The sequence below is a fragment of the Pseudorca crassidens genome, chromosome 1 (assembly GCF_039906515.1).
Source record: "Pseudorca crassidens isolate mPseCra1 chromosome 1, mPseCra1.hap1, whole genome shotgun sequence".
NCBI classification, from domain to species: Eukaryota; Metazoa; Chordata; class Mammalia; order Artiodactyla; family Delphinidae; genus Pseudorca; species Pseudorca crassidens.
In genome coordinates, this window is record NC_090296.1 from 178,797,063 (window position 1) to 178,824,280 (window position 27,218).

General features: G+C 41.0%; 1 protein-coding gene across 2 annotated transcripts in view; it reads left to right on the forward strand.

Moving 5' to 3' along the window:
- Positions 1-27,218, forward strand: part of CDC123 (cell division cycle 123) — a 57,058-nt gene that overhangs the window by 29,353 nt on the left and 487 nt on the right. For both annotated transcript variants that reach the window (XM_067701341.1, XM_067701352.1), the window contains 6 exons: positions 3,468-3,516; positions 6,765-6,840; positions 8,265-8,387; positions 9,273-9,301; positions 22,966-23,091; positions 26,526-26,663. In XM_067701341.1, the coding sequence (XP_067557442.1) occupies positions 3,468-3,516; positions 6,765-6,840; positions 8,265-8,387; positions 9,273-9,301; positions 22,966-23,091; positions 26,526-26,663 (541 nt within the window). The remainder of the gene's footprint in view (positions 1-3,467; positions 3,517-6,764; positions 6,841-8,264; positions 8,388-9,272; positions 9,302-22,965; positions 23,092-26,525; positions 26,664-27,218) is intronic.

The window sequence follows — 27,218 nt, forward strand, 5'->3', positions numbered from 1 at the left end:
TTTAAAGTAAACTTGGTTTCTTATTATAAAAGTGCTATATGTAATGTACACTTTGTCCTTTTTTTGGCTGCGTTGAATCTTTGTTGCTGCGTGTGGGCGAGTTGCGGCGAGCGGGGGCTACTCTTTGTTGCGGTGCGTGGGCTTCTCATTGGGGTGGCTTCTCTTGTTGTAGAGCACGGGCTATAGGCGTGCGGGCTTCAGTAGTTGTGGCTCGCGGGCTCTAGAGCGCAGGCTCAGTAGTTGTGGCGCATGGGCTTAGTTGCTCCACGGCATGTGGGATCTTCCTGGACCAGGGCTCAAACCCATGTCCCCTGCATTGGCAGGTGGATTCTTAACCACTGCGCCACCAGGGAAGTCCCCACTTTGTACTTTTATGTGTTTTTTAATTCCTCAAAATTAAAAGTTAAAGTAATATACATTTAATGTGATAAACATAATGTTAGAAATACTACAGAAAAGCAGCAGAAGAAATGAACAATCACTGCTGGGAAAGAATCATTGTGAACATTCCAATAGTTAACATTGTATTATGTTTTCTCATGTATGTTTTAAAATATGAGCTTGTACTGTGTAGTTTTGTGACCTTTTTTATTATTTAAAAGTATACTGTATTGTGAACGCTTTTCTCGCTTGTGAAAAATTCTTTTACCACACAATTTTTTATTCCTCACTGTCTGGATTTTTGACACACTTTTCATCTTTTCATTTAGAATTTAGAAAGGAGTTGAGGGAAAATGTTTTAAGGATAAAATGAATTTTTATAATAGAATTCATAAATGAATTAGTGTTTTTTGCTAATTAAAATATTTAGGCTGTTAAACCAGAAAAAAAAAGGTGAGGGACTCTTTTACAATAAAGAAGAATAGGACTTCCCTGGTGGCGCAGTGGTTAAGAATCCGCCTGCCAGTGCAGGGGACATGGGTTTGAGCCCTGGTCCAGGAAGATCCCACATGCCATGGAGCAATTAAGCCCACGCGCTACAAGTACTGAGCCTGCGCTCTAGAGCCCGCGAGCCACAACTACTGAGCTCACATGCCACAACAACTGAAGCCTGCACACCTAGAGCCCATGCTCCGCAACAAGAGAAGCCACCGCAATGAGAAGCCCGCGCAATGCAACAAAGAGTAGCCCCCTCTTGCCGCAACTAGAGAAAAGCCCGTGTGCATCAACGAAGACCCAACGCAGTCAAAAATTAATTAATTTTTTAAAAATTGAAAAAAAATAGAATAATGAAGAATATATTATGTAGAGCTATTAAAGGAGATGATCCAGGACTTACGTTTTCTCTGGATCCATTTGGTATTTGTGGTTTCTCTGAAATCTGAGAGCAATAACAAACAGCTCTAGAACCTCCACCTCTGAGAGGAGCAGTTCCACACGTGGTTTAGTGCCCTCCCACCACTGACTTCATTTCTCACCTTTCGAAGCCTTGGTTTCCTTGTGCGATGAATGTGGATAATAATAATAGCACTTTCTCAGGGATTATTGCAAGGATGGAATGAGATGGCAGATGTACATGCTTCACCTGGTGCCTGTTCACTAATACGGAGAAAGCCCATTGCCTTTTAACAAAGCTCCCCGTGTGTATCTTTCTTTATCATTCAGATTATATCCATTAGTGCCCAACTGTTAGTGGCAATAAAAGTTCTTATTTTCTGAGGACTTTAGCCAACCACCTTATTTGTGTTGTTATTGTTTGTAGTATAAGTCATAAATGATTGCAGAGAATTCCAACCTAATCAAACATTCAGGGAAATTTAAAAGCTTTTCAAATTTAATTCTACTTGTAAATTGCTTAAGATGTCTTTAAAACTATTTTTTGTTTTGCTTGTGTATTTTTTTATGAAAATGTCTCTTGACCACCTGTTTTGCTTCTTGAATTGTTGGTATTCCCTAGGTTTCTATCTGAATGAGCTGACTGATCACTTCTGTCTCCATCCTTGACCTTAGCTCTTATACCAGTAGGACGATTACTTCCAGATAATTATTTTCACCTCCACCCACTCTTGAGTTTCCTTGTTCCAGTTGCTTACTAGACATTCTCTGTGGTTCTCCCAGGACTTCTCCAACACTACCCACCCAAACGTAGTTAGCTCCCATGTTTTCCTCATCCACATCACCTGCTCTTCCTTCTTAGTGAATAGTATTTGCCTCATTATCCAGCGAGTCATCAAGCAGCCACCCCAGTCATCTGGCCTCTTTCTCCCTCATCCTGCACTTTCAATCAGGCACCAAGTAGCCCTGACTTTGTCTCCTAAATATCTTTGTATAGAGCTTCTCCTCTCCCTCTCCTCTGCCTTCGCATTAGTTGGCCCCTCGTCTCTCGCTGGGGCTGTTGCAATGAGCCTTCTAACTGGGCTCTCAGCCTCCCAACCTGCCGCCCATTCCCCCAGGCTCTCCAGCACCGTTGCCACCTGTGATATTTCTAAAGCCTAAGTGCAATGATCTCCCTCACATGTTTAGAAACGTTTTTAGCCCCCCTTTGTCTGTATAATAAATCACAACCTCTCTGCGTAGGCAAACAAGACCCTTCATGATCTGGATAGTCCTTCTTGTCCAGAATTTCTCTCCAGCCACATCTTTTGGCAGTTCTTCCCTCCACACCCATCAGTACTGACCTCCAGTAGTCCTGTGCATAGTTCTCACTTCTCTCCCTTTGCCTCAAACACAGACCCTTCTCTTCATGTCAAATGAAGCCCCTCCCCCCAAACATGAAGAGCTAATCAGTGTTTCCTTTGTGCCATCACAGTATTTTTATTTTCAGTGTTTTGAAATTCTTTGGGTACTTGTTAGGCTTTCCTCACCAGACTAAAGGACAAGGGACTCTTAGTCATTTTGGTGTTCCAGTGCCTCGCCAGCCCTTGGTATAGGTGGGTGTTTAATAAAGGATGTGAAAAATTGTCCATGAAACTGAGGATTTTTAGAGGAGGAAGCAATATATTTAATGGCGGAATGAATAATTCTTCTGTCAGCTATTTTTAAATGGGATGTGGGAGAAGGATTAGATGAACTTTTTGTGGCTTTAGGTGGCAGAGTTAATGTCAGCAGAGAACTAGACTTCTGGTTCAGCCATGAAGAGCACAGTGAGAATTATAAAACAACAGTGCCATCTCACCCTCATTTGGAGTCTAGAGTGGGTTTGCGTTATACTCCTGGCTTGGTCACTAAATGTGCTCTTTCCTTAGTTTTAGCCCTTTTTTTTTTAACAGAAAGATGGAGATTATAGTAGCTCATATGGTTGTTTTGAGGACAAATGAAATAACAAATAACATTTCAGGGTGCCTAGGCTAACGCCTGACACTGAACGGTGCTTAATAAATGTTCATTGAATTTGAATTAGTCTCGTGTTTCTGGAAGCTTTTAGTAAAACCTTACTCCCACTTTAAATATAAGTAAATATAAGTAATGTGTATGCATAAACTGACAACCATAAAATAAAGATTCAATTGCCTTTCTTTCCCTCAAAGATTTATTCATTGTACTGATGATTCCCCAGATCCGTGTATGGAATATGAGGTAAGAATCTTTTTTTTTTTTGATCTTGAATAAAATTGATAATTCTAGATGAAGACGTATTGAGAATTTCTGTTCTTAAGTGAAATGAATCAAATTTTTGGACTAATTTCTCTGGGAACCTAGAGCCATTGAATTTTTAAATTTATGAAATATACACATAAAATGCATGTATTATGTACATACACATACAGTATATACACAGTATGTACATACTATGGAATATTATACATATTTTGAAATGAAGCAAACACCTTCATGCCATCCAGCTTAACCTGTTTAAGCTTTTTTTTTTTTTTTTTTTTTTTTGCGGTACACGGGCCTCTCACTGTTGTGGCCTCTCCCGTTGCGGAGCACAGGCTCTGGATGCACAGGCTCCGGACGTGCAGGCTCCGGACGTGCAGGCTCAGCGACCATGGCTCATGGGCCCAGCCGCTCCACGGCATGTGGGATCTTCCCGGACCGGGGCACGAACCCGTGTCCCCTGCATCAGCAGGCGGACTCTCAACCATTACGCCACCAGGGAAGCCCCCTGTTTAAGCTTTTTAACCTGATTTACAAGGAAAAGTAGTCACCACCATTTTACCATTTTTATTTATTTTTTCTATGGTTCTCTCACTTTACAGATTACATATAGAAGTAAGAACAAAAGGACAGTGGAAAACTTTATTAGAAATAGTAATAAGAGTTGAAACATAGCAACTCCCTCCCCCGTCCCCCAATAGCAAACCCATGTTTTCCTGGTTTGAAGGTATACACAACGCACGCGCGCGCGCGCACGCACACGCACACACACACACACACACACACACACACACACACCCTTGAAGTGGGCAGTGTTCTTGGATGTTGTTGTTAGTTTAATTTCTTCGTCATCTATTTGCTTCCAGTCACTTGTATATACACATGCTTTCAAAAGTTGTCCACTGACTTCCTGTACTAAGTAATTCTTAGTGTGATGAGTGTATATAGTGGCATATCTTCTGTGAACAGGTAATTGACTCTTCACCAAGCCACCAAACAATTCCTACATCTTTTAGCACTTGTAATTGAGATCTTTACATACCATTTGTGAGGGGTATGTAATATATTAGCATTTTCCCAGGTCATTAAACATTTTTTATAACATTAATCGTGTGTATGTAATACATTCATATCTATTGTTTCACTGAACAAACATCTATCAAGCACCTGCTATATCTTATTACTTTGTGCTAGAAACACAAAAATGAAAAAGATTGTTTTCCTAGTCTTGCCCTGCGACGTAATCTTTGTTGTAATGTCATCATCTGTCCCCGAGATTGATTTCACCGGCAGTTTGCTCTTTTATTGCTTTTTGGGGAATATGCCATCATCATGTTAGTGCATAGGGTTTAAAACCCAGTTTTAAAAGCCCAGGAAATTGAAAGTAATTAAAATGAAAAAAGTGGCAAGCAAAATCCTAGGTATCATGTGCTTGCGTCTGTGTGTATTTAAAAAGATACCTACTATATGCTCATGTATTCATAGAATACTTCTGGAAAGATGTATGAGAAATTGTCAGCACTGGTTACCTGTGAGGAGGAGGACAGACACTGTTTGGGGGGAAGACTCACCTTTTACCTTGTTTAAAAAACCAAGTACAGTGTTTGTATTACCTGTCCAAAACGTTATTTCAATAGATAATGCAAATTTTCCGAAAACTTAATGTCAGTTTGCAATAATTGCGTATTTATTTGTTGCTTACATAAAAATTACTGTAGCTGTCAGAAAATATATTTGCCAGTATCAATTTTTAATAGGTAACAACAGTGTAATTTTTTAGTGTGGGATTCTTCATTTAATAATTAGGTTCTTTTTCAAAAGGTGGCACATACAGAGCTTGACCAAGAGCTCACAATAACGAAAATTGGAATCAGCACACTTCAAATTTCTAAGACATATTTTAACACTACGGTTTTTTTTTTAAGGAAAGCAACCTACTATCAAAAATTTAAAAATACAAGAAAATATGAGGAGCCTACCACCCAGATATCCTCAGTATTATTAGCATCTTGACCTTTAACTTCCCTTTCTTGAGATATTTGTGTGTGTGTGTGTGTGTGTGTGCGCGTGTGTGTGCGTGTGCACACCTGTGCGCATATACACACTCTCCATAAGATGCTTTATGTGCCACTTTTTTTTTTCACTTATGACATAGTATGAGCATTTTCACAGTTCATTAAATTTTTTTTATATCATGTTTTTTAGTGGCTGCTTCTCTTAAATATTTACCATTCCATGTTTCACTTGACAAACATTTCCTAGGCACTGCTAGGCATTACATACCTGTGCTGGGAGCGCAAAGGTGAATAAGACCCAGCTGCTCACCCTTAGAAGAGAGACTTGTGTCAGATTATCCTAGTACAACATGGGGTATGGGCTTACTCTCGAATGTTATGTACAAGAAACTGGGTGGCATGGGAAGGTACAGAGCCCACTGGGGGGATTCCTGGAATGGGGCCTAGAGTAATTCAAGTCCTATCTCCTAGGTCTTGAGGGGCAAAGAGGTGTATGCCAGGATTCGGGAGGCTGGGGGCTCTTGTCATTGATTACAATTAATACTTCAAAAGGACAGGACTAGTTTTTTCCAAAGAACGTTTTAAAACCAGACTCAGAAGCATACATTTGTCAACTGTACTATTTATAAATTACAACAATATGAGAATTTGCACATATTAAATAATGTTATAGTAATAAACCCATTTATGAATTGGGCCATTGGTAGAATTGTATTACTTTAAAATAATGGGAAAATCATGAAAGGATTTTAGTGAGTCTTTGTGATAAGCCGTAATAATTTTATCAGAGTATTACAGAATGATGCTTAAGGTAGATAACTTGGAAATTATTTTACTTTTTGATGTTCTTAAAGGAGTGAGGAACATATGAATTATAGGGAAACTTATGGCCCAACGATGATAAGATGTGACTATATCATCCTTTGAGTTGTATGTTATGTCAGAACTCCCAAAATGGTAAATAAATGACAAAGGCACATTTTGTCATAAAGAGTTTTAATACAATTTCCCCTGTTCTGTTAGACTAATAGATCATAGCTCTGTTCCCTACATATCATGTCAGGCATGTTTTATGATGCCTTTTTTTTAAAAAAAAACCAAAACACTTGATAATGGCAATTGTTAAGATATGGTCTCAACATAAAATTGTTTATTAGACTAGTAAATATTCTCTTGTTACATAGTTGTGTCCCTTTTTTCCTTTGTCTACAGCTTGTTCTTCGAAAATGGTGTGAATTAATTCCTGGTGCTGAGTTCCGCTGTTTTGTCAAGGAAAATAAGCTTATTGGTGAGGTTTTTGCGTTTTTTTGTTTTTTTAAACCTTTGAAAGTAATTGTTAAAAGAAGACAAGCTTTTGATGGAAATAAATTACTTAGTAATTAAGACAAGGGTAACAATCAGTTTTTATCTCAGATGCTACCTCTAACCAATTGGCACTGACTCTCTGGAATGCTGTATCGACAAGGGTCCTGAGGCCAGATTCTGTTTCCACAGAAAATAGTCTTGTTGATGAATCACGTCAATCTGGATTCCAGAGAGGAAAGTGGTGGCCTTTACTGTTCTCAGGATGTGTGTAATACTACCTGCTTTCTCTCTGGGGCTTTCCTAGGTATTACTGGCAATACACTGCTTATTTTAAGCAGCGTAAAAAGCCCAGTTTTTGAACATTTATTTCTATTATTGAAGCACTGTTTATTATTCTAGCAAGAGAAAATATGCAAAGAAGTACATTGCTTTAAAAGGCACCCATTTTCTTTCCTCTGAGGTTATTATTTTGTCTGCTATGATTTATTCAAGCTAAATATTGTAGATAATTTGCTCTTATTTTGTCTAAGCACATTTTCCATGAGGTAGAATTGATTTTCAACCAAGAAAAGTGTGATTTGAACAGAATCAGATCAACATTATTTATTTATTGAATGTGATGTTGACATTTAACTTACCTGAAATACACTGGGGTTGTTTGAATTTATTGTATAATATTGTTATATATCTCTGAAAGAAACACTGCAGTATTAAGTACAGTTAAAGAAGGGAGTCATATTGGCATGTGATTAAGAAATTGGTTGGAAGCCCTTCTTTCAGAGCAGAGAACTTTTTCTTAGGTCTAGAGCAGATTAAAGGAGTTCTTACAATACTCCCTTTAGTCTTTTTGGAATAATGTCAGCAAGTCACTCTGAAGAAAGGAATGTTTACTTTTCCATGGCTTGAAACATCAGGCTTGTGAAGGCAGGATAGCACGTATGAACAAGGAAAATAGACCGTGAAGTGCAGTGTGATTATGGAAGACGTATGGTGAGGGGTATTTTACGTTTTCCCAAAGAAAGTGGGAAAGAATGCCAATTTTTAGACAGTTCATTGGAAAAATCAAAGAAGCAGCAGTTGACTATGTGGGTAGGTTTAAAATTGCTTCTTTCATTTTTTACGTAAGAAACATTTTTATGACTTTGAATTCTTCCCATTGTACTCAATAAAAATAACTACTGTTTCTAAAGTAAGAATGCATGGCAATATGGAATTGTAGGGTTCAGCTAGCCATTTGAACATTTACAACTGATAAGCTTTATATCTATATAAAATGCTGACTAATGTATGATGCCATATTCATTCGATCTACTTTAATGGTTTCCTCAAAAAGAGGTTTAAATCACATATTGGTGTTTTTGAAAAGAATATTGTGTAATAATGAAATACAAAATATTTTCTTGTCAGGTATTTCTCAAAGGGACTACACACAATATTATGATCATATTTCTAAACAAAAGGAAGAGATTTGCAGATGCATACAAGACTTTTTCAAGAAACACATACAGTATAAATTCTTAGATGAAGACTGTGAGTATTTTTTATTGGCCCAGGGAAATGACATGCATAATGTTACCGAACCTTATTTCACGGTGGTACATATTTTAAAACTGGATTCAAAATACTGTATTTCAAGCATTTTATTATATGATAGTATGGCTGATGGGTTTGCATGTTAATTTTACGTTATTTAACCAGAGTCCCTTTTTAATACTGAGATGGTTCTCTCTCCTGTCGTTTGAGGTATTTTATTATACATTTCAAAGGGTCTATCTACAGAGAACCACATGCTTCTGTTATTAGGACTAAATTAGCTAGTTGACTGATCTGCCTTTCTAGATTTTTATTTGAATGATCAGACAGCACCAGTTACAAAGTAGATATTTGTGAGTTGTTTTTAAGAGTTGACAGTAAGTATTGAAAGTATTGTGTATGAGACAGTTTTCATGCATTGTCAAATTATATCTGCTATGGTTTCTGTTTTTCTACTTGCCAAGCCTGGGGTCTGTGGCAGGTTTGACTTTTAAAAAAGGTGAATCATGCCCTAAGCATGGCTAGATAGTGTGCTTTTCTATTGCAGATTTTACCCATTTTATTCCCCATCAAGCAGTTAGTGATTGATGCTCCTTTCTCTGATATAGATAACCTGTCTCTAATTGTGAACTGGTTGAGACGATGTTGGTGTTTGGTTTGAATTTTTAAACGTAAGGGATTATGGCTGAGGATCGCGAAAAGGAAAACAAAATTATATAAGTAAAACATTGCAGGATGCCTTTTTATGTTTGAAGTTTTGAGATGTAGAAGCAGGAAGTCCTTTGAGTAACTAATAATAAAACGCATTTTAATTTTCAAAAGGAGGTGTAGATCATGAAAATAGAAGTTCATTACTAACTTCAGGTTTTTTCTCCTTTGCAGTTGTATTCGATATATATAGAGACAGTAGGGTAAGTAAAAATGACATTTCATATGCTTTAAATACATAGGCATTCTCTATGGAAGGGCTTACCGCTCAACAAATATTTTCTCAATTCAACTAAGGTGCTTGAAATTCACCATGGCCAAGAATCTCCCCTTAAAATATCCTTAACAGTAGAACACAGGATATCTTCCATTGTTATGTGTCACAAATTCAAGGATTATTAATTTAACAGACGGCTAAGGCCACCCTGTGTCCTCCTTTCCCCTTTTGTCGGGGGCCTGGGCCTACTTAAAATAGTTGAGTTTGTACTCTTCGGTGTGGCCAGGAATTTGTCACTGGATATTTAGAAGTTATTATTTTCAGTTACCTGAAAGGCCCTTAGCGTGATTCGAGTCACTTGCATCTTTAGACTGAAGACGAGGATTCGAGTAGTTTGTATTTATTCTGTAATCTTGAAGTGATGGCAACTTCCGTAATGAAAAGAAAACAAAAACCTGACCTAGTACATCCTGCAGCAGAGATTTCACTATCAGGACATGCAATCTTTTCAGAGAAATTTGGGTCACTAGGTGTCCTGTGACAGTGCTCACTGACTTAGCTGTTCAGAGGACAGCAGGTGTGTTTTCTAAACATTAGACCCCTATGTTTCTTAAATGTCTCTCACATTTTTCTTCTTCCCTCTCCACGCTCCTATCGCCTCATTGTAGTGATGATTGTGATACCTTTGAATCATTTTTTGGACAAAAGGAGGGGCCCATATGGTCATATCCCAAAATAACTGTTAACTGTTTACTCATCTCTATCAAGCCAAAGCATCACTTACTCTGTTTTCATGTCTGTCTTTTTTTTTTTCACATCTTTATTGGAATATAATTGCTTTACAATGATGTGTTAGTTTCTGCTTTATAAGAAAGTGAATCAGTTATATATATACATGTGTCCGCATATCTCTTCCCTCTTGCATCTCCCTCCCTCCCACCCTCCCTATCCCACCTCTCTAGGTGGTCACAAAGCACCGAGCTGATCTGCCTGTGCTATGAGGCTGCTTCCTACTAGCTATCTATTTTACGTTTGGCAGTGTATATATGTCCATGCCACTCTCTCACTTTGTCCCAGCTTACCCTTCCCCCTCCCCGTATCCTCAAGTCCATTCTCTAGTAGGTCTGCATCTTTATTCCCATCTTATGCCTAGGTTCTTCATGACCATTTTTTTTTTTTAAGATTCCATATATATATGTGTTAGCATACGGTATTTGTTTTTCTCTTTCTGACTTACATCACTCTGTATGACAGTCCCTAGGTCCATCCACCTCACTACAAATAACTCAGTTTCGTTCCTTTTTATGCCTGAGTAATATTCCACTGTATATATGTGCCACATCTTCTTTATCCATTCATCTGTTGATGGACACTTAGGTTGCTTCCATGTCCTGGCTATTGTAAATGGAGCTGCAATGAACATTTTGGTACATGACTCTTTTTTTTTTCTATAAAATATGTATTATATATTTATATCATACTTGTACTTATATTAAATATATATTATATTTAATATATAAAAACATGTATTTATATAGTATAGTAGTAGTACTATTAGGTTTTTGGGGTTTTTTTCTTTTTTTAATTTGACACAAATACTTTAATACACACAAAGAGTAACAAAATAATGCACAATTGGCCAATACCTTAAACAAACCATTTGGTCATCATTTAAACTTCATTTTCATGTGGATCTGCTTTCTTTTTTTTTTTGCTCACAACTCACACACACACACTGTATTTTATTTTTACAAGAGATAAATAAACTGGTACCAAGCATTGTAAATGGATGACTACAACAAAAGCAACAATGATTGCAATTACCAAATATGAAACACGCTCATACTATGTCATAATATTGACGTTCAGTCCAGTAATCCTCCACTGTAACAGCTCCTTTACTTTGCAGTGAAAATTGATTTGTATATTTTTTGACTCTGAGTCCTTGTGGGATTTTTATTTTTTTAATTCAAACAGAAAGTCACAAAAATTATAATCATCCTCATCTACATGACTCCTTTTGAATTATGGTTTTCTCAGCATATATGCCCGGTAGTGGGATTGCTGGGTCGTATGGTAGTTCTATTTTTAGTTTTTTAAGGAATGTCCATACTGTTCTCCATAGTGGCTGTATCAATTTACATTCCCACCAGCAGTTCAAGAGGGTTCCCTTTTCTCCACACCCTCTCCAGCATTTATTGTTTCTAGATTTTTTGGTGATGGCCATTCTGACCGGTGTGAGATGATACTTCATTGTAGTTTTGATTTGCGTTTCTCTAATGATTAATGATGTTGAGCATTCTTTCATGTACCTGTTGGCAATCTGTATATCTACTTTGGAGAAATGTCTATTTAGGTCTTCTGCCCATTTTTGGATTGGGTTGTTTGTTTTTTTAATGTTAAGCTGCATGAGCTGCTTGTAAATTTTGGAGGTTAATCCTTTGTCAGTTGCTTCATTGGCAAATATTTTCTCCCATTTCTTTTCGGCTTGTTTATGGTTTCCTTTGCTGTGCAGAAGCTTTTAAGTTTCATTAGGTCCCATTTGTTTATTTTTGTTTTTATTTCCATTTCTCTAGGAGGTGGGTCAAAAAGGATCTTGCTGAGATTTATGTCATAGAGTGTTCTGCCTATGTTTTCCTCTAAGAGTTTGATGGTATCTGGCCTTACATTTAGGTCTTTAATCCATTTTGAGTTTATTTTTGTGTATGGTGTTAGGGAGTGTTCTAATTTCATTCTTTTACATGTAGCTGTCCAGTTTTCCCAGCACTACTTATTGAAGAGGCTGTCTTTTCTCCACTGTATATTCTTGCCTCCTTTATCAAAGATAAGGTGACCATATGTGCGTGGGTTTATCTCTGGGCTTTCTATCCTGTTCCATTGATCTATATTTCTGTTTTTGTGCCAGTACCATACTGTCTTGATTACTGTAGCTTTGTAGTATAGTCTAAAGTCAGGGAGCCTGATTCCTCCAGCTCCGTTTTTCATTCTCAAGATTGCTTTGGCTATTCGGGGTCTTTTGTGTTTCCATACAAATTGTGAAATTTTTGTTCTAGTTCAGTGAAAAATGCCAGTGGTAGTTTGATAGGGATTGCATTGAATCTGTAGATTGCTTTGGGTAGTAGAGTCATTTTCACAATGTTGATTCTTCCAATCCAAGAACATGGTATATCTCTCCATCTCTTTGTATCATCTTTAATTTCTTTCATCAGTGTCTTATAATTTTTTGCATACAGCTCTTATCTCCTTAGGTAGGTTTATTCCTAGATATTTTATTCTTTTTGTTGCAATGGTAAATGGGAGAGTTTTCTTAATTTCACTTTCAGATTTTTCACTATTAGTGTATAGGAATGCCAGAGATTTCTGTGGATTAATTTTGTATCCTGCTACTTTACCAAATTCATTGATTAGCTCTAGTAGTTTTCTGGTAGCATCTTTAGGATTCTCTATGTATACTATCATGTCATCTGCAAACAGTGACAGCTTTACTTCTTCTTTTCTGATTTGAATTCCATTTATTTCTTTTTCTTCTCTGATTGCTGTGGCTAAAACTTCCAAAACTATGTTGAATAATAGTGGTGAGAGCACTATTGGGCAACGTTGTCTTGTTCCTGATCGTAGTGGAAATGGTTTCAGTTTTTCACCATTGAGGACGATGTTGGCTGTGGATTTGTCATATATGGCCTTAACTATGTTGAGGAAAGTTCCCTCTATGCCTACTTTCTGCAGGATTTTTATCATAAATGGGTGTTGAATGTTGTCAAAAGCTTTCTCTGCATCTATTGAGATGATCATATGGTTTTTCTCCTTCAGTTTGTTAATATGGTGTATCACGTTGATTGATTTGCGTATATTGAAGAATCCTTGCATTCCTGGAATAAATCCCGCTTGATCCTGGTGTATGATCCTTTTCATGTGCTGTTGGATTCTGTTTGCTAGTATTTTGTTGAGCATTTCTGCATCTATGTTCATCAGTGATATTGGCCTATAGTTTTCTTTCTTTGTGACATCCTTGTCTGGTTTTGGTATCAGAGTGATGGTGGCCTAGTAGAATGAGTTTGGGAGTGTTCCTCCCTCTGCTATATTTTGGAAGAGTTTGAGAAGGATCGGTGTTAGCTCTTCTCTAAATATTTGATAGAATTTACCTGTGAAGCCATCTGGTCCTGGGCCTTAGTTTGTTGGAAGATTTTTAATCACAGTTTCAATTTCAGTGCTTGTAATTGGTCCGTTCATATTTTTTATTTCTTCCTGGTTCAGTCTCGGAAGGTTGTGCTTTTCTAAGAATTTGAAAACATTTCTTCCAGGTTGTCCATTTTATTGGCATACAGTTGCTTGTAGTAATCTCTCATGATCCTTTGTATTTTTCAGTGTCAGTTGTTACTTCTCCTTTTTCATTTCTAATTGTATTGATTTGAGTCTTCTCCCTTTTTTTCTTGATAAGTCTAGCTAATGGTTTATCAATTTTGTTTATCTTCTCAAAGAACCAGCTTTAAGTTCTGTTGATCTTTGCTGTTGTTTCCTTAATTTCTTTTTCATTTATTACTGATCTCATCTTTATGATTTCTTTCCTTCTGCTAACTTTGGGGGTTTTTTTTGTTCTTCTTTCTCTAATTGCTTTAGGTGTAAGGTTAGGTTGTTTATTTGAGATGTTTCTTGTTTGTTAAGGTAGGATTGTATTGCTATAAACTTCCCTCTTAGAACTGCTTTTGCTGCATCCCATAGGTTTTGGGTTGTCGTGTTTTCATTGTCATTTGTTTCTAGGTATTTTTTTATTTCCTCTTTGATTTCTTCAGTGATCTCTTGGTTATTAAGTAGTGTGTTGTTTAGCCTCCACGTGTTTGTATTTCTTACAGATTTTTTCCTGTAATTGGTATCTAGTCTCATAGTGTTGTGGTCAGAAAAGATACTTGATATGATTTCAATTTTCTTAAATTTACCAAGACTTGATTTGTGACCCAAGATATGATCTATCCTGGATAATGTTCCATGAGCACTTGAGAAGAATGTGTATTCTGTTGTTTTGGGATGGAATGTCCTATAAATATCAAGTCCATCTTGTTTAATGTATCATTTAAAGCTTGTGTTTCCTTATTTTTTTCATTTTGTATGATCTGTCCATTGGTGAAAGTGGGGTGTTAAAGTCCCCTACTATGATTGTGTTACTGTCGATTTCCCCTTTATGGCTCTTAGTATTTGCCTTATGTATTGAGGTGCTCCTATGTTGGGTGCATAAATATTTACAATTGTTATATCTTCTTGGATTGATCCCTTGATCATTATGTAGTGTCTTTCTCTGTCTGTTGTAATAGTGTTTGTTATAAAGTCTATTTTGTCTGATATGAGAATTGTTACTCCAGCTTTCTTTTGATTTCCATTTGCATGGAATATCTTTTTCCATCCCCTCACTTTTAGTCTGTATGTGTCCCTAGGTCTATAAATGGGTCTCTTGCAGACAGCATATATACGGGTCTTGTTTTTGTATCCATTCAACCGGTCTGTATCTTTTGGTTGGAGTATTTAAGCCATTTAAATTTAAGGTAATTACCGATATGTGGGTTCCTCTTCCCATTTTCTTAATTGTTTTGGGTTTGTTATTGTAGGTCTTTTCCTTCTCTTGTGTTTCCTGCCTAGAGAAGTTCCTTTAGCATTTGTTGTAAAGCTGGTTTGGTGGTGCTGAATTCTCTTAGCTTTTGCTTGTCTGTAAAGATTTTAATTTCTCTGTCAAATCTGAATGAGATCCTTGCTGGGTAGAGTAATCTTGGTTGTAGGTTTTTCTCCTTCATCACTTTATATATGTCCTGCCACTCCCTTCTGGCTTGCAGAGTTTCTGCTGAAAGATCAGCTGTTAACCTTATGGGGATTCCCTTATGTGTTATTTATTGTTTTTCCCTTGCTGCTTTTAATATCTGTTCTTTGTATTTAATTTTTGATAGTTTGATTTTATTTATTTATATATTTTTTGCGGTACGTGGGCCTCTCACTGTCGTGGCCTCTCCTGTTGCGGAACACAGGCTCCGGACACGCAGGCTCAGCAGCCATGGCTCGCGGGCCCAGCCACTCCGCGGCATGTGGGATCTTCCCAGACCAGGGCACGAACCTGTGTCCCCTGCATCGGCAGGCGGACTCTCAACCACTGCACCACCAGGGAAGCCCTGATAGTTTGATTAGTAAGTGTCTTGGCGTGTTTCTCCGTGGATTTATCCTGTATCGGACCCTCTATGCTTCCTGGACTTGATTAACTATTTCCTTTCTGATATTAGGGAAGTTTTCAAGTATAATCTCTTCAAATATTTTCTCAGTCCCTTTCTTTTTCTCTTCTTCTGAGACCCCTATAATTCAGATGCTGGTGCATTTAATGTTGTCCCAGAGGTCTCTGAGACTGTCCTCAATTCTTTTCCTTCTTTTTTCTTTATTCTGCTCTGCAGTAGTTATTTCCACTATTTTATCTTCCAGGTCCCTTATCTGTTCTTCTGCCCCAGTTATTCTGCTATTGATCCCTTCTAGAGAATTCTTAATTTCATTTATTGTGTTGTTCATCACTGTTTGTTTGCTCTTTAGTTCTTCTAGGTCCTTGTTAAACATTTCTTGTATTTTCTCCATTCTATTTCCAGGATTTTGGATCATCTTTACTATCATTATTCTGAATTCTTTTTCAGAAAGACTGCCTATTTCGTCTTCATTTGTTAGGTCTGGTGGGTTTTTATCTTGCTCTTTCATCTGTGGTGTGTTTCTCTGTATTCTCATTTTGCTTAACCTACTGTGTTTGGGGTCTCCTTTTCACAGGCTGCAGGTTCATAGTTCCCGTTGTTTTGGTGTCTGTCCCCAGTGGCTAAGGTTGGTTCAGTGGGTTGTGTAAGCTTCCTGGTGGAGGGAACTAGTGCCTGTGTTCTCGTGGATGAGGCTGGATCTTGTCTTTCTGTTGGGCAGGTCCACGTCTGGTGGTGTGTTTTGGGATGTCTGTGGCTTTACTATGATTTTAGGCAGCCTCTGTGCTAATGGATGGGGTTGTGTTCCTGTCTTGCTGGTTGTTTGGCATAGAGTGTCCAGCACTGTAGCTTCCTGGTCGTTGAGTGGAGCTGGGTCTTGGCGTTCATATGGAGATCTCTGGGAGATTTTTGCCGTTTAATATTATGTGGAGCTGGGAGGTTTCTTGTGGACCTGTGTCCTGAACTTGACTCTCCCACCTCAGTGGCACAGCCCTGACGCCTGGCTGGAGCACCAAGAGCCTGTCCTCCACACAGATCAGAATAAAAGGGAGCAAAAACAGAAAAAAGAAAGAAGAAGATAAAAGAAAAGAAAAGTTATTAAAATAAAAAATAATTTCTAAGAGAAAAATTTTAAAAAGTAAAAAAAAAAAAAAAAAGGACAGGCAGAACCCTAGGACAAATGGTAAAAGCAAAGCTATACAGACAAAATCACACCCAGAAGCATACACATACACACTCACAAAAAGAGAAAAGGGGAAAAAATATATATATTTATTGTTGCTCCCAAAGTCCACCTCTTCAGTTTGGGATGATTCGTTGTCTATTCATGTATTCCACAGATGCAGGTACATCAAGTTGACTGTGGAGATTTAATTCACTGCTCCTGAGGCTGCTGGGAGAGATTTCCCTTTCTCTTTGTTCTCACAGCTCCCGGGGCTCAGCTTTGGATTTGGACCCGCCTCTCCGTGTAGGTCGCCTGAGGGCATCTGTTCTTCGCTCAGACAGGACAGGGTTAAAGGAGCAGCTGATTCGGGGGCTCTGGCTCACTCAGGCCGGGGCGAGGGAGGGGTGCGGATGCGGGGCAAGCCTGCGGCGGCAGAGGCCAGCATAACGTTGCACCAGCCTGAGGCGCACCGTGCGTTCTCCCGGGGAAGTTGTTCCTGGATCCCGGGACCCTGGCAGTGGCGGGCTGCACAGGCTCCCGGGAGGGGAGGTGTGGATAGTGACCTGTGCTCGCACACAGGCTTCTTGGTGGCGGCAGCAGCAGCCTTAGCGTCTCATGCCTGTCTCGGGGGTCCGCGCTGTTAGCCACGGCTCGCGCCCATCTCTGGAGCTCCTTTAAGTGGTGCTCTTAATCTCCTCTCCTCGAGCACCCCGAAACAATGGTCTCTTGCCTCTTCGGCAGCTCCAGACTTTTTCCCGGACTTCCTCCCGGCTAGCCGTGGTGCACTCAGCCCCTGCAGGCTGTGTTCACGCCGCCAACCCCAGTCCTCTCCCTGCCATCCGACCGAAGCCCGAGCCTCAGCTCCCAGCCCCCGCCCGGCCCAGCGGGGGAGCAGACAAGCCTCTCGGGCTGGTGAGTGCTGGTCGGCCCTGACCCTCTGTGTGGGAATCTCCCCGCTTTGCCCTCCGCACCCCTGTTGCTGCGCTCTCCTCTGCGGCTCCGAAGCTTCCCCCTCCGCCACCTGCAGTCTCCACCCGCGAAGGGGCTTCCTAGTGTGTGGAAGCCTTTCCTCCTTCACGGCTCCCTCCCACTGGTGCAGGTCACGTCCCTATTCTTTTGTCTCTGTTTTTTTTTTTCTTTTGCCCTACCCAGGTACGTGGGGAGTTTCTTGCCCTTTGGGAGGTCTGAGGTCTGCTGCCAGCGTTCAGTACGTGTTCTGTAGGAGCTGTTCCACGTGTAGATGTATTTCTGATGTATTTGTGGGGAGGAAGGTGATCTCCGCGTCTTACCCTTCCACCATCTTGAAGCTCCTCCCACGTGTGTGTCTTCACGGGTGATGGCATCTGTTAAGAGTTAGAAAGAGGAGGCATGAACTGAGATGTGGTACAAGAGATGTCACCTGGCAGAGTTTCAGCTTAGTGGAAACAAATCTCAGAGAAAGGACGGGGAGCTGGCACAGTAGAATGGGTAGGAACCTGAGCTGGTGTGCGCCCATGGCTCTGTTCTAAAGCCGGACCCCGGCGACATCCAGTCAGTCACGCACCATTGTTTATCGAGAGCCTGTCCTGTGTTAGATGCTGGGCTTCTAACAAGCAGCTTCCAACCAGATGATCTCTCGACTGTCAAGGAGCTTATCTTCGAGACTTAAGCGTTCCAGGATTGGCCTGGTAGCGAGCAGGATGGAATCAGTGAGGGAGGGAGGGAACCTAGCCCATTGCCCTGAATGTGCGGCTCAGAAGAGCTTTATTCTCATTTAATTCAGCATCTCCCTTAGTCCATACCACCCTGTGAGTTGTGTTATTTGTTCCCATTGTTCAGATATTCAGTCTGAAGCATTTCTGTTCTAATGCACTTATATTTAATGGCATTTGAAAATTTGGGGTTTGCTGGGGTGTCTCAGTATTTCCCTGGTACATGCCCAGGTCTGCTGTGGTTCAGTAGGGCTGGCAGGTCCGTGCACATGTGTGAGTTGGTGAAACAGCTATATAAATGTCTTAAGTGAAGTTGGACATGGACGTCAGTAATTATGACTGATCTGACAGAACTGAAAGCAGTTTGCGTGCTTTTAAATTGGGAAACACGCCAGTGTAAACATCCTGACGGTTTCTGAGAAGAGATGTCAGCCATGATGTAAAACTCATTTGCATTCATTCAGTGGTACTTGTATCACTGTTTCTTAGACATTGTCTTGAATATATAATTTTATGGCTACCCTTGTGAGAAAGTTAACTCTTCTTTTATGTTGTCTCTGATCTGAAGTATAACCAAAGTGTATCTAGGCTTGGTGACACTCTGATGTGTCCACGTTCTGACAGCAACTGGGCAGGTGGACTCAGTGTTGAGAGCTTCTACCTGACCGGGAAGTCAGAGCTACAGCGCCCCCATCCAGTAGGTCTGGGACGAGGCCTTGGAATATGTATTTTAAGAAGCTTTTTGGAAGCAACCTAAGTGTCCATCATCGGATGAATGGATAAAGAAGATGTGGCACATATATACAATGGAATATTGCTCAGCCATAAAAAGAAACGAAATTGAGTTATTTGTAGTGAGGTGGATGGACCTAGAGTCTGTCATACAGAGTGAAGTAAATCAGAAAGAGAAAAACAAATACCATATGCTAACACGTACATATGGAATCTAAGAAAAAAAAAATGGTCATGAAGAACCTAGGGGTAAGATGGGAATAAAGACACAGACCTACTAGGGAATGGACTTGAGGATATGGGGAGGGAGAATGGTAAGCTGTGACAAAGCGAGAGAGTGGCATGGACATATATACACTACCAAACGTAAAATAGATAGCTAGTGGGAAGCAGTCGCATAGCACAGGGAGATCAGCTCAGCTCAGTGCTTTGTGACCACCTAGAGGGGTGGGATAGGGAGGGTGGGAGGGAGGGAGACGCAAGAGGGAAGAGATATGGGAACATATGTATATGTATAACTGATTCACTTTGTTATAAAGCAGAAACTAACACACCATTGTAAAGCAATTATACTCCAATAAAGATGTTTAAGAAAAAGAATAAATCTTAATGTATACCAATTTAAAAAAATCATTTAGGAGTTTGGGGGAATCCCAGAATGGAATGCAGAAACTGAGAAAAGAATTTAAATGTATTACAAATCCCAGTTGTGGGACATTCTGCAGAATGTCTGACCAGTAATCTGCAAAACTGTCAAGGTCATTGAAAACAAGAGTCTGAGAGACTGTGAAAACCAAGAGAAGCCTAAGGAGACATGACCATTAAATGTGATGTGGTATCGCTGATGAGATCCTAGAACAGGAAAAGGAAATTAGAATACAGTTAAGAAAAATAAAAGACAAACCAAGAGCTGGGAGAAAATATGTGCAATACACATTTCTGATAAAGAACTTCTATCTAAAATTACACAAATAACTCTTAAAACTCAACAACAACAAACAAGAACTAAATTTAAAAACTGGGCGGAGTACATTAAAACTCTCTGTACTATATTTGCAATAACTATAAATCTAAAACTGTTCTAAAATAAAAGTTTATTTTTAAAGAAAATAAAAGCTTCTTAAGTGATGATAATGCACAACTAGAATTTAGAATAACTACTTTAGGTACTTGAAAAATGATTCGGGTCCCCCTGTGTATTTTTTTTTGGTATGGTTATTGTCTTGTTATTAATTTCATTGCTTTTGGGGATGAATATCATCTTGTATCTTTGATATTGTTGAGAATGGATCTGCAGCCTCATCATTTTTTATTTTTTATTTCTGTCTTACGAGTGATTGAGAAAGAAAGTATAATTTCTAATGTGCTAAGTATTCTTTAGATATTTGTTAGATTAAGCTTGTTAATGTCATTAGTGTGAAAATATACATAGAAGGTCTGATTCTTAACCTTGCTCCTCTGCACTCCTATGGTGTTAGTTTCTTATGTATCCTTCCAGTATTTCTTGATGCAAAAACAAGCAAGATACTTATTTTTTTCCATCTTTCTTACACAAGAGTTAGCATATGATATACGCTTGCACCTTGCTTTTTATACTTTTTAAAAACAGTGTATCTTGCAGAGCTTTCCCTTTTCTTACAAGGCATAGTATTTCGTTACGTGGATGTACTGTCTAGTTTGATGAGTCACTTCCCTATGGATGAATGCTTAGCTTGTCTCTAGTCTTTTACACACTGTGCTATGGTGAACAATCCATATACTGGTGTGTGCACATGTGTGCATGTCCTGGTCTGAACTGAACTCTTTCAGGGAGTAGACTCTGTGTTACTGATCTTTATGCCCTCATGCCTGGCACGGTGTTTGGTGCATAGAGATTTAATTGGGTGGATGGGGGGGTGGTCAGTTGGTTGATATTAGGAAGGTCGGTGTGACCACTCTTGTCTGATGGGTTGCCTAAAAGCAGAATTTCTCAGGATGTTTTGTTCCCGAGGTGTGACATGAAAAACATATTACAGGTTTGAAATCCTTATCTTGATAGTTTTATGCCTGATTACAGCTGGCTTATTTTTCTTTAAACTAGAGGATGGCTTCTGAACTACATAACAAATTCTGCCAGCTATCAGTCCTAACAGTGGTGATTTTATTTGTTTTTTACAATGTGGCATATTTTTAGTTTATACAGCTAAATATTCTGATGCTAACAGGTGCAAAAGTTTTTTTTTCTTTCTTTTTAATAAGGAGATAGTTTTACTGGTTATAAAATCTCAAGTTGAAATGGTTTGAATTTTAGAAAGTACTCATTTTGTTAAAATAACATACAGTATATCAGAGACATCTGAGTAATTGCTGAAAAAGCAAAGCTGAAATCATACCAAGGAGTTGATTGATGGCTGACATTATTTCACGTAGTCAGAGAAGGTACGAGTGGGCACCAAACTGAAGTGAGGATACAAGTCAAGTGGCAAGAAGGAATTGCAGGGTTTCTCCTGGGGATTGTAGAAACCAGGAAACTTAGCCAATGGTATATGGTAGAAACTTCCTGCAGTAGTTCTTTGCCTCTTATTAGAGGTTTCTAGTTTGCAGCCAATCCTAGGAAGATGTTTCATCTTTCTTAAACTTTTCCTTTAACACAGATGAGAAACAGTGCTAGATATTAGTAATGCTGGCTTAGCAGTCCAGTTCCTTTTCAATTTTACACATGTGCGGCTGATCAAGACACGATTGCTACATACTTACAGAAAAAACTACCAACAACAAAACGGTACGATTAAATAAATGTCTCAGTGAGAAAAATCAAAAGGAGCAAAGATGAAAGTTTCAACGAAACATTTATCTAGTAAAATGTCACATAACGTCTCCGTGATCAAATGTGTTGACTTTAATCTCCTGGCAGGATTTCACAGATTCTCCAGCTCCTTTACGTCGGTGCTCTGCCACTTTATACCAAGGTGCAAAGGTGCAGACTCTGTCTGACTTGGGTCAGAGGTGTCCTTTCCCTGAGGCTGGAACCTATCACTTTGGCCATCGCTACTCTCAGAGTAGGAGAAGATGGCTTTTCTTTTAAAGGTTGATTTCTTTTCTTCATCTCCCTTTCATGTACCATCAAGTTCTGTCATGCAGAGAAAACAGTTATTACATTGAAATGAAAGACAGCTGAGCATTTTCTTATGTCTTTTGTGTGTTTAAAAAAAACAAGCCTCGGGCTTCCCTGGTGGCGCAGTGGTTGAGAGTCCGCCTGCCGATGCAGGGGACACGGGTTCGTGCCCCGGTCCAGGAAGATCCCACATGCCGCAGAGCGGCTGGGCCCGTGAGCCATGGCCGCTGAGGCTGCGCGTCCGGAGCCTGTGCTCTGTGACGGGAGAGGCCACAGTAGTGAAAGGTCCGCGTACCACAAAAAAAAAAACCAAAAAAAAAAAACAAGCCTTTGCAGAAACCTCTCAGGGCTCAGGCATGGTGCTGAGAACTGCTGGCCTCTTCATGAAAGATCATTGAAGTCACCCTTGAGAGCATTGCAGTCATGCTACTTCGGTGGAACCATTTTGTGAGATTTTCCTTTCCCTGCTTGGGTTTTTGACATAAAATTCTCGTGTGATTGGAGGCAAAAGTCTACGTATATGTCTTCGTCGGGCTTTCTTTTCAGGGTCTCTCTTCCGCCTTTATGGGCGGCCTCCCCTTTGGCGCTGTGCCTGCACCACTTAGACAGGTGGCCCCTTCTCAGATGGGGCCTGGAGGAAACTGTCTTTTGAAAGAAGTGATGTGATTTTTAAGATGACCTTTTGGGTAGAATAAGATGATCTTTCTGATAAGCCAGATTACAGACTTTATTTTATACTTATTGATCTTTCTTTCTGTACTGCAGGGGAAGGTGTGGCTGATTGATTTTAATCCATTTGGTGAAGTCACAGATGCGCTGCTGTTTACTTGGGACGAACTGTTATCTGGAAGAAACTTAAAGGGTGATTTTAGTGAGGAAGCCCTGGAGCAGGTAAGATGATCAGAAAGATCCCCAGGAAGCCTGTCAGTCCACTGAGGAATTGCTTGCTGGTTCTCCAGGCGCTGACACAGATTTACTCATAGATGCTTTGCTGGGTTCTTCGTTTCATACCCTCTCGTGAATGTTTTCTGGCTTTCACAAAATAGTTGTATTAGAGAAAGGGTGTGCGCTTTGATTCCTTCACTTCACTTTGTCTAAAGTGAAGATGATCATCTGATAGTTTCTTTTCTGGTTATTTTTCTTTCTCTTGGCTCTTCTGTCCTGCCCACCTGAGAATCCGGACCGTGGGTCAGGTCACGCATCTGTTTATTCTGGTCCCAGCCCCGTGCTGCCACGCATAGTTAGAGGGATGTCGCCCCGATGCGCAGACGGGGCGGGGAGGGGGCTTGTCCCAGTCACCACCCCCAGCTTCCTGTGGGCTCTGACCGCAGGTTCTGTCGCCCTCACCAACGTCCCCTCCTGCTGTCCACGGTGGCCGTTCCACGCACTCCACGCTCCTCTGAGCTTCCGTCCATCACTCCTGTCCTCCTCAGCAGCTGCTTTCATGTCTTCCCTCTTAGGAAAAGAGAATCCATCGGTGAGAACTCACTCCATTTAACTGTTGTCAAACCTACAGACTTACCTGCATCCTTCCCCCCCCCGAGTCTCGTCTCTGCCCCTGCGTCTCTCCAGGTTCCTGGGGCTACCATCTGTCTTCTTTCCTTTTTCCAGTCTCTTCCTTTCTCTGTAAGCAAGTAACCGTGTTCTGACGCCTCCTGTCATAGAAAGCAAGACTTCCCTCAGCCCCGTAATGCCTGCTCATTTTTAAAGGAAATTCTAAAGTCACCCATAATCCCACCTCCTCGAGAACCACTGTTAACATTCTGGTGTGTAACCTGCCTGCACATACACACGAGGCTTTCTAAAGTAAATGAGAGTGCTCTGCGTCTACAGTTCTGTCCACGGAGCTCTTCATTTCGTACTCTCTCGTGAGTGTTTTCTGTCTTTTACAAAATACTTTTATTTTCACACGGTTGTTTAAAAACACACAGAGAGAATTAGAAAGAGGCGAGACTTGAAATCCTACTACCTAGAAATGGCTATTCTTACCACCTCTGTTAAGGTTTTCTGGGCATTTTTTGTTTATATACACATGCGCGTGCACACATTATTTTGGCAGTGGAGTCCTGCGAGTTCCTCTCCTGCTGTTGGGCCACTCGCTAGTCCTGTGGCCACCGCTCCCCAGCCCGCTTGCCGCCGGGCCTCCCCCGGCTCCCCCCGCTTCGCCCCCCCACCCCCGGTTCCGAAGAAACTGTTTGTGGTGAGGGCTCCACCAACGTGTCAGGAATTCCAGCGAGCAGTGCACGGCCCTGCTCTTCCTTAACGCTGGGCCGCGTCTGAGCTGTTACCTCTTGTTCCTGTCACACCCTTTCCCCTGGTTTCCGTGACGCCTGCTCGCCTCCCGGCTTTCTTCCTGCTTCTCCGGCTGCTGCCTTGCCCTCTGTGGGAACATCTTTCCTTCTGTCTGTCTCTGATATAGTCCTTTTCATCCTTACTCCGTCCCAGGCCGTCCTGGGCCTTGTTTTTCTAGATCTGACTGTGGTCCCGGTTTTCCACATAAAGGCGCTTGCCCTGCTGTGTGGGCCTCGCCTGCGGACTTGCCTGCCTCCTGCCTCGGGCTGTAGGTTTCCGAGCCCATTGATGGGGTCTCTGTTCTCCATGTGTCTTTGGGGCTGCACACAGTGCCAGGCACAGCTAAGCTTGATCGAATTAGTGAATGAAGGGATCTTATTCCTGCTGGCATCTTAAGAGTTGTGGGCCATTAAATCTGAGCGTCAAGGAAGAAGATTTGGCACAAGGTTATTTTTTTTCCGGTACGCGGGCCTCTCACTCTTGTGGCCTCTCCCATTGCGGAGCACAGGCTCCGGACGCTCAGGCTCAGCGGCCATGGCTCACGGGCCCAGCCGCTCCGCGGCATGTGGGATCCTCCCGGACCGGGGCACGAACCCATGTCCCCTGCATCGGGAGGCGGACTCTCAACCACTGCGCCACCAGGGAAGCCCACACAAGGTTATTTTTAAATATGAGGGACAGAGTTATTGGATAGAAACAGTTTGCACAAGATTCACTGTATGATCCAAATTCATTCATTCTTCCTTCCCTCCCTCCCTCCCTTTCTTTCTTCTTAATGTAAACAACCTCATATTGGAGGTTGGGGATGACAGAAGGGCAACAGGAACTGGCCCCTGCCTTTCCCCAGCATCACCTCCCGTCTGTCCTCCACCGCAAAGAGATCTGCCTTCCTTGTGTTCCTCGAAGCCACAAAGCCCTGCCTGGCCTTCAGGTCTTTGCACTGGTCGTTTCCACTGCCTCCAAAGCCGTGTTCATTCCTAGACCTCACGAGGCTGCTTTCCTCCTACTTCTCAGTTCTCAGTCCAGACGTCGCCTCCTGAGCAAGGTCCCACCTGGCCCCCCTCTAAAGAGGAGTCTGCATGGTTCTCCTCTTACCATAGTGCCCTGCTCTTTTGTTTTTATAACACTTTTTACTCTCTGGAACAAGCTTGTTAATTTATTATTTGCTTGCTTGGTGGCTGTCTACCATCTTGTTTTCCAGTTTTTCTCCCACCCCTAGAACAAGGTCCAGCAGACAGGTGTTTCATGAGTACTTGTCAGATGGCTGGTCTGTCTGTCATAAGGTGTGGCCTGCTTTCTAGGGCTCCATGGTCCTGTTCCATCCAAGTTCCCGGCCTGTCTCCACGTGCTGGACACGATCCATCCCTCACCTAGGTCTCTGCCTCCCATGAAGCCCAAACACAAGGCCTCTGGCTCTGAAATCCTTTTCAGCACCAGGCAACATGTGAATATCCTATGCAAGACTCAGAGCGTGTACAATAAAGAATGTGAAGACTTGTTAAATATGATCCTTGAATTTGCAGTTTTACATAGGTGCTGAGAGGAATCTACAAATAAGTCTGTAAAATGCCGTGAGAAAAGCACAGCAGCGTTAGGGGTTCGGAGCACTCGTTTGCCCTTACTGTTGACTCTGTTCTCTAAGGAGTATTTCCAGCAGTGCACCTGTGGAAAGCGACAATGTTTATAAAGCATGCTGGCCTGTGTGGGACCACTCGAGGCAGCCTCAGGCCTGGAGAGACCCGCAGCCCTTCATGGCCATGGTGGCTGCACACCCAGCACTCAGGGACCACCTAGCCCCCCGCAGGGACTCTGGCTTCAGATACCTTAGATGTGTATTTTCTTGTGAACATGTGGAAGTATTTTTAAAACCTTGGTGCTTTCTTTTACTTCAGTATCTGATTTTCTTCCCTACGTAGTACAGAAGAGGACATGGAGTAGGAATTGCTACACCGGTCGGTATCTTTTTCAGTTTGAAGAGTAGACTTAAAAAAGGACTTTCTCAGCGACTTTCCTTTTTCTTTTCCTTTGTAAAGGATGCTCCGGCCTTCCGTTGCACCAACAGCGAGGTCACAGTTCAGCCGAGTCCCTACCTGAGCTGCCGGCTGCCCAAGGACTTTGTGGACCTCTCCACCGGGGAGGATGCTCACAAACTCATCGATTTTCTGAAACTGGTAAGGTTTATGTGTACTTCGTAGGCTGGCCAGCTCTGCTTTCAAGTTGACTCTTGAATATTTCACTTTAGTTATATACCACGTAGACTTCTATTTGATGATTGGGAATTAATGGGCAAGAATTACTAATTGAGGTCATTTTATAATGACATATGTCAAGTAAGCTGAAAGATTAATTTATTGATTAAAATGACAGAAAATGTTTTTTATGTGTATGGTTTGAGTAATTTTCATAATACTTGTAATCTTGAAGAAAGTATGTATAGTTGACCCTTAAACAACCAGGGGCAAATCCACATATAATTTATAATGAACCCTTCGTATCCACGGTTCTGCATCCATGGATTCAGCCGGCGGTGGGTCCTCAGTACCGTAGTATTCGCTACTGAAGCAAATCCACATGTAAGTGGCCTGTGAAGTTCAAACCCATGTTGTTCAAGGGTGAACTGTATACTGTTATAGGGCTGAGAGCAGATCAGATCTCTCCTGTGGGTACTCCAGGGGGAAGGTGAGTATTTGTATTTGTGTGTGTTTCTGGGTGGGAATATTTGTACA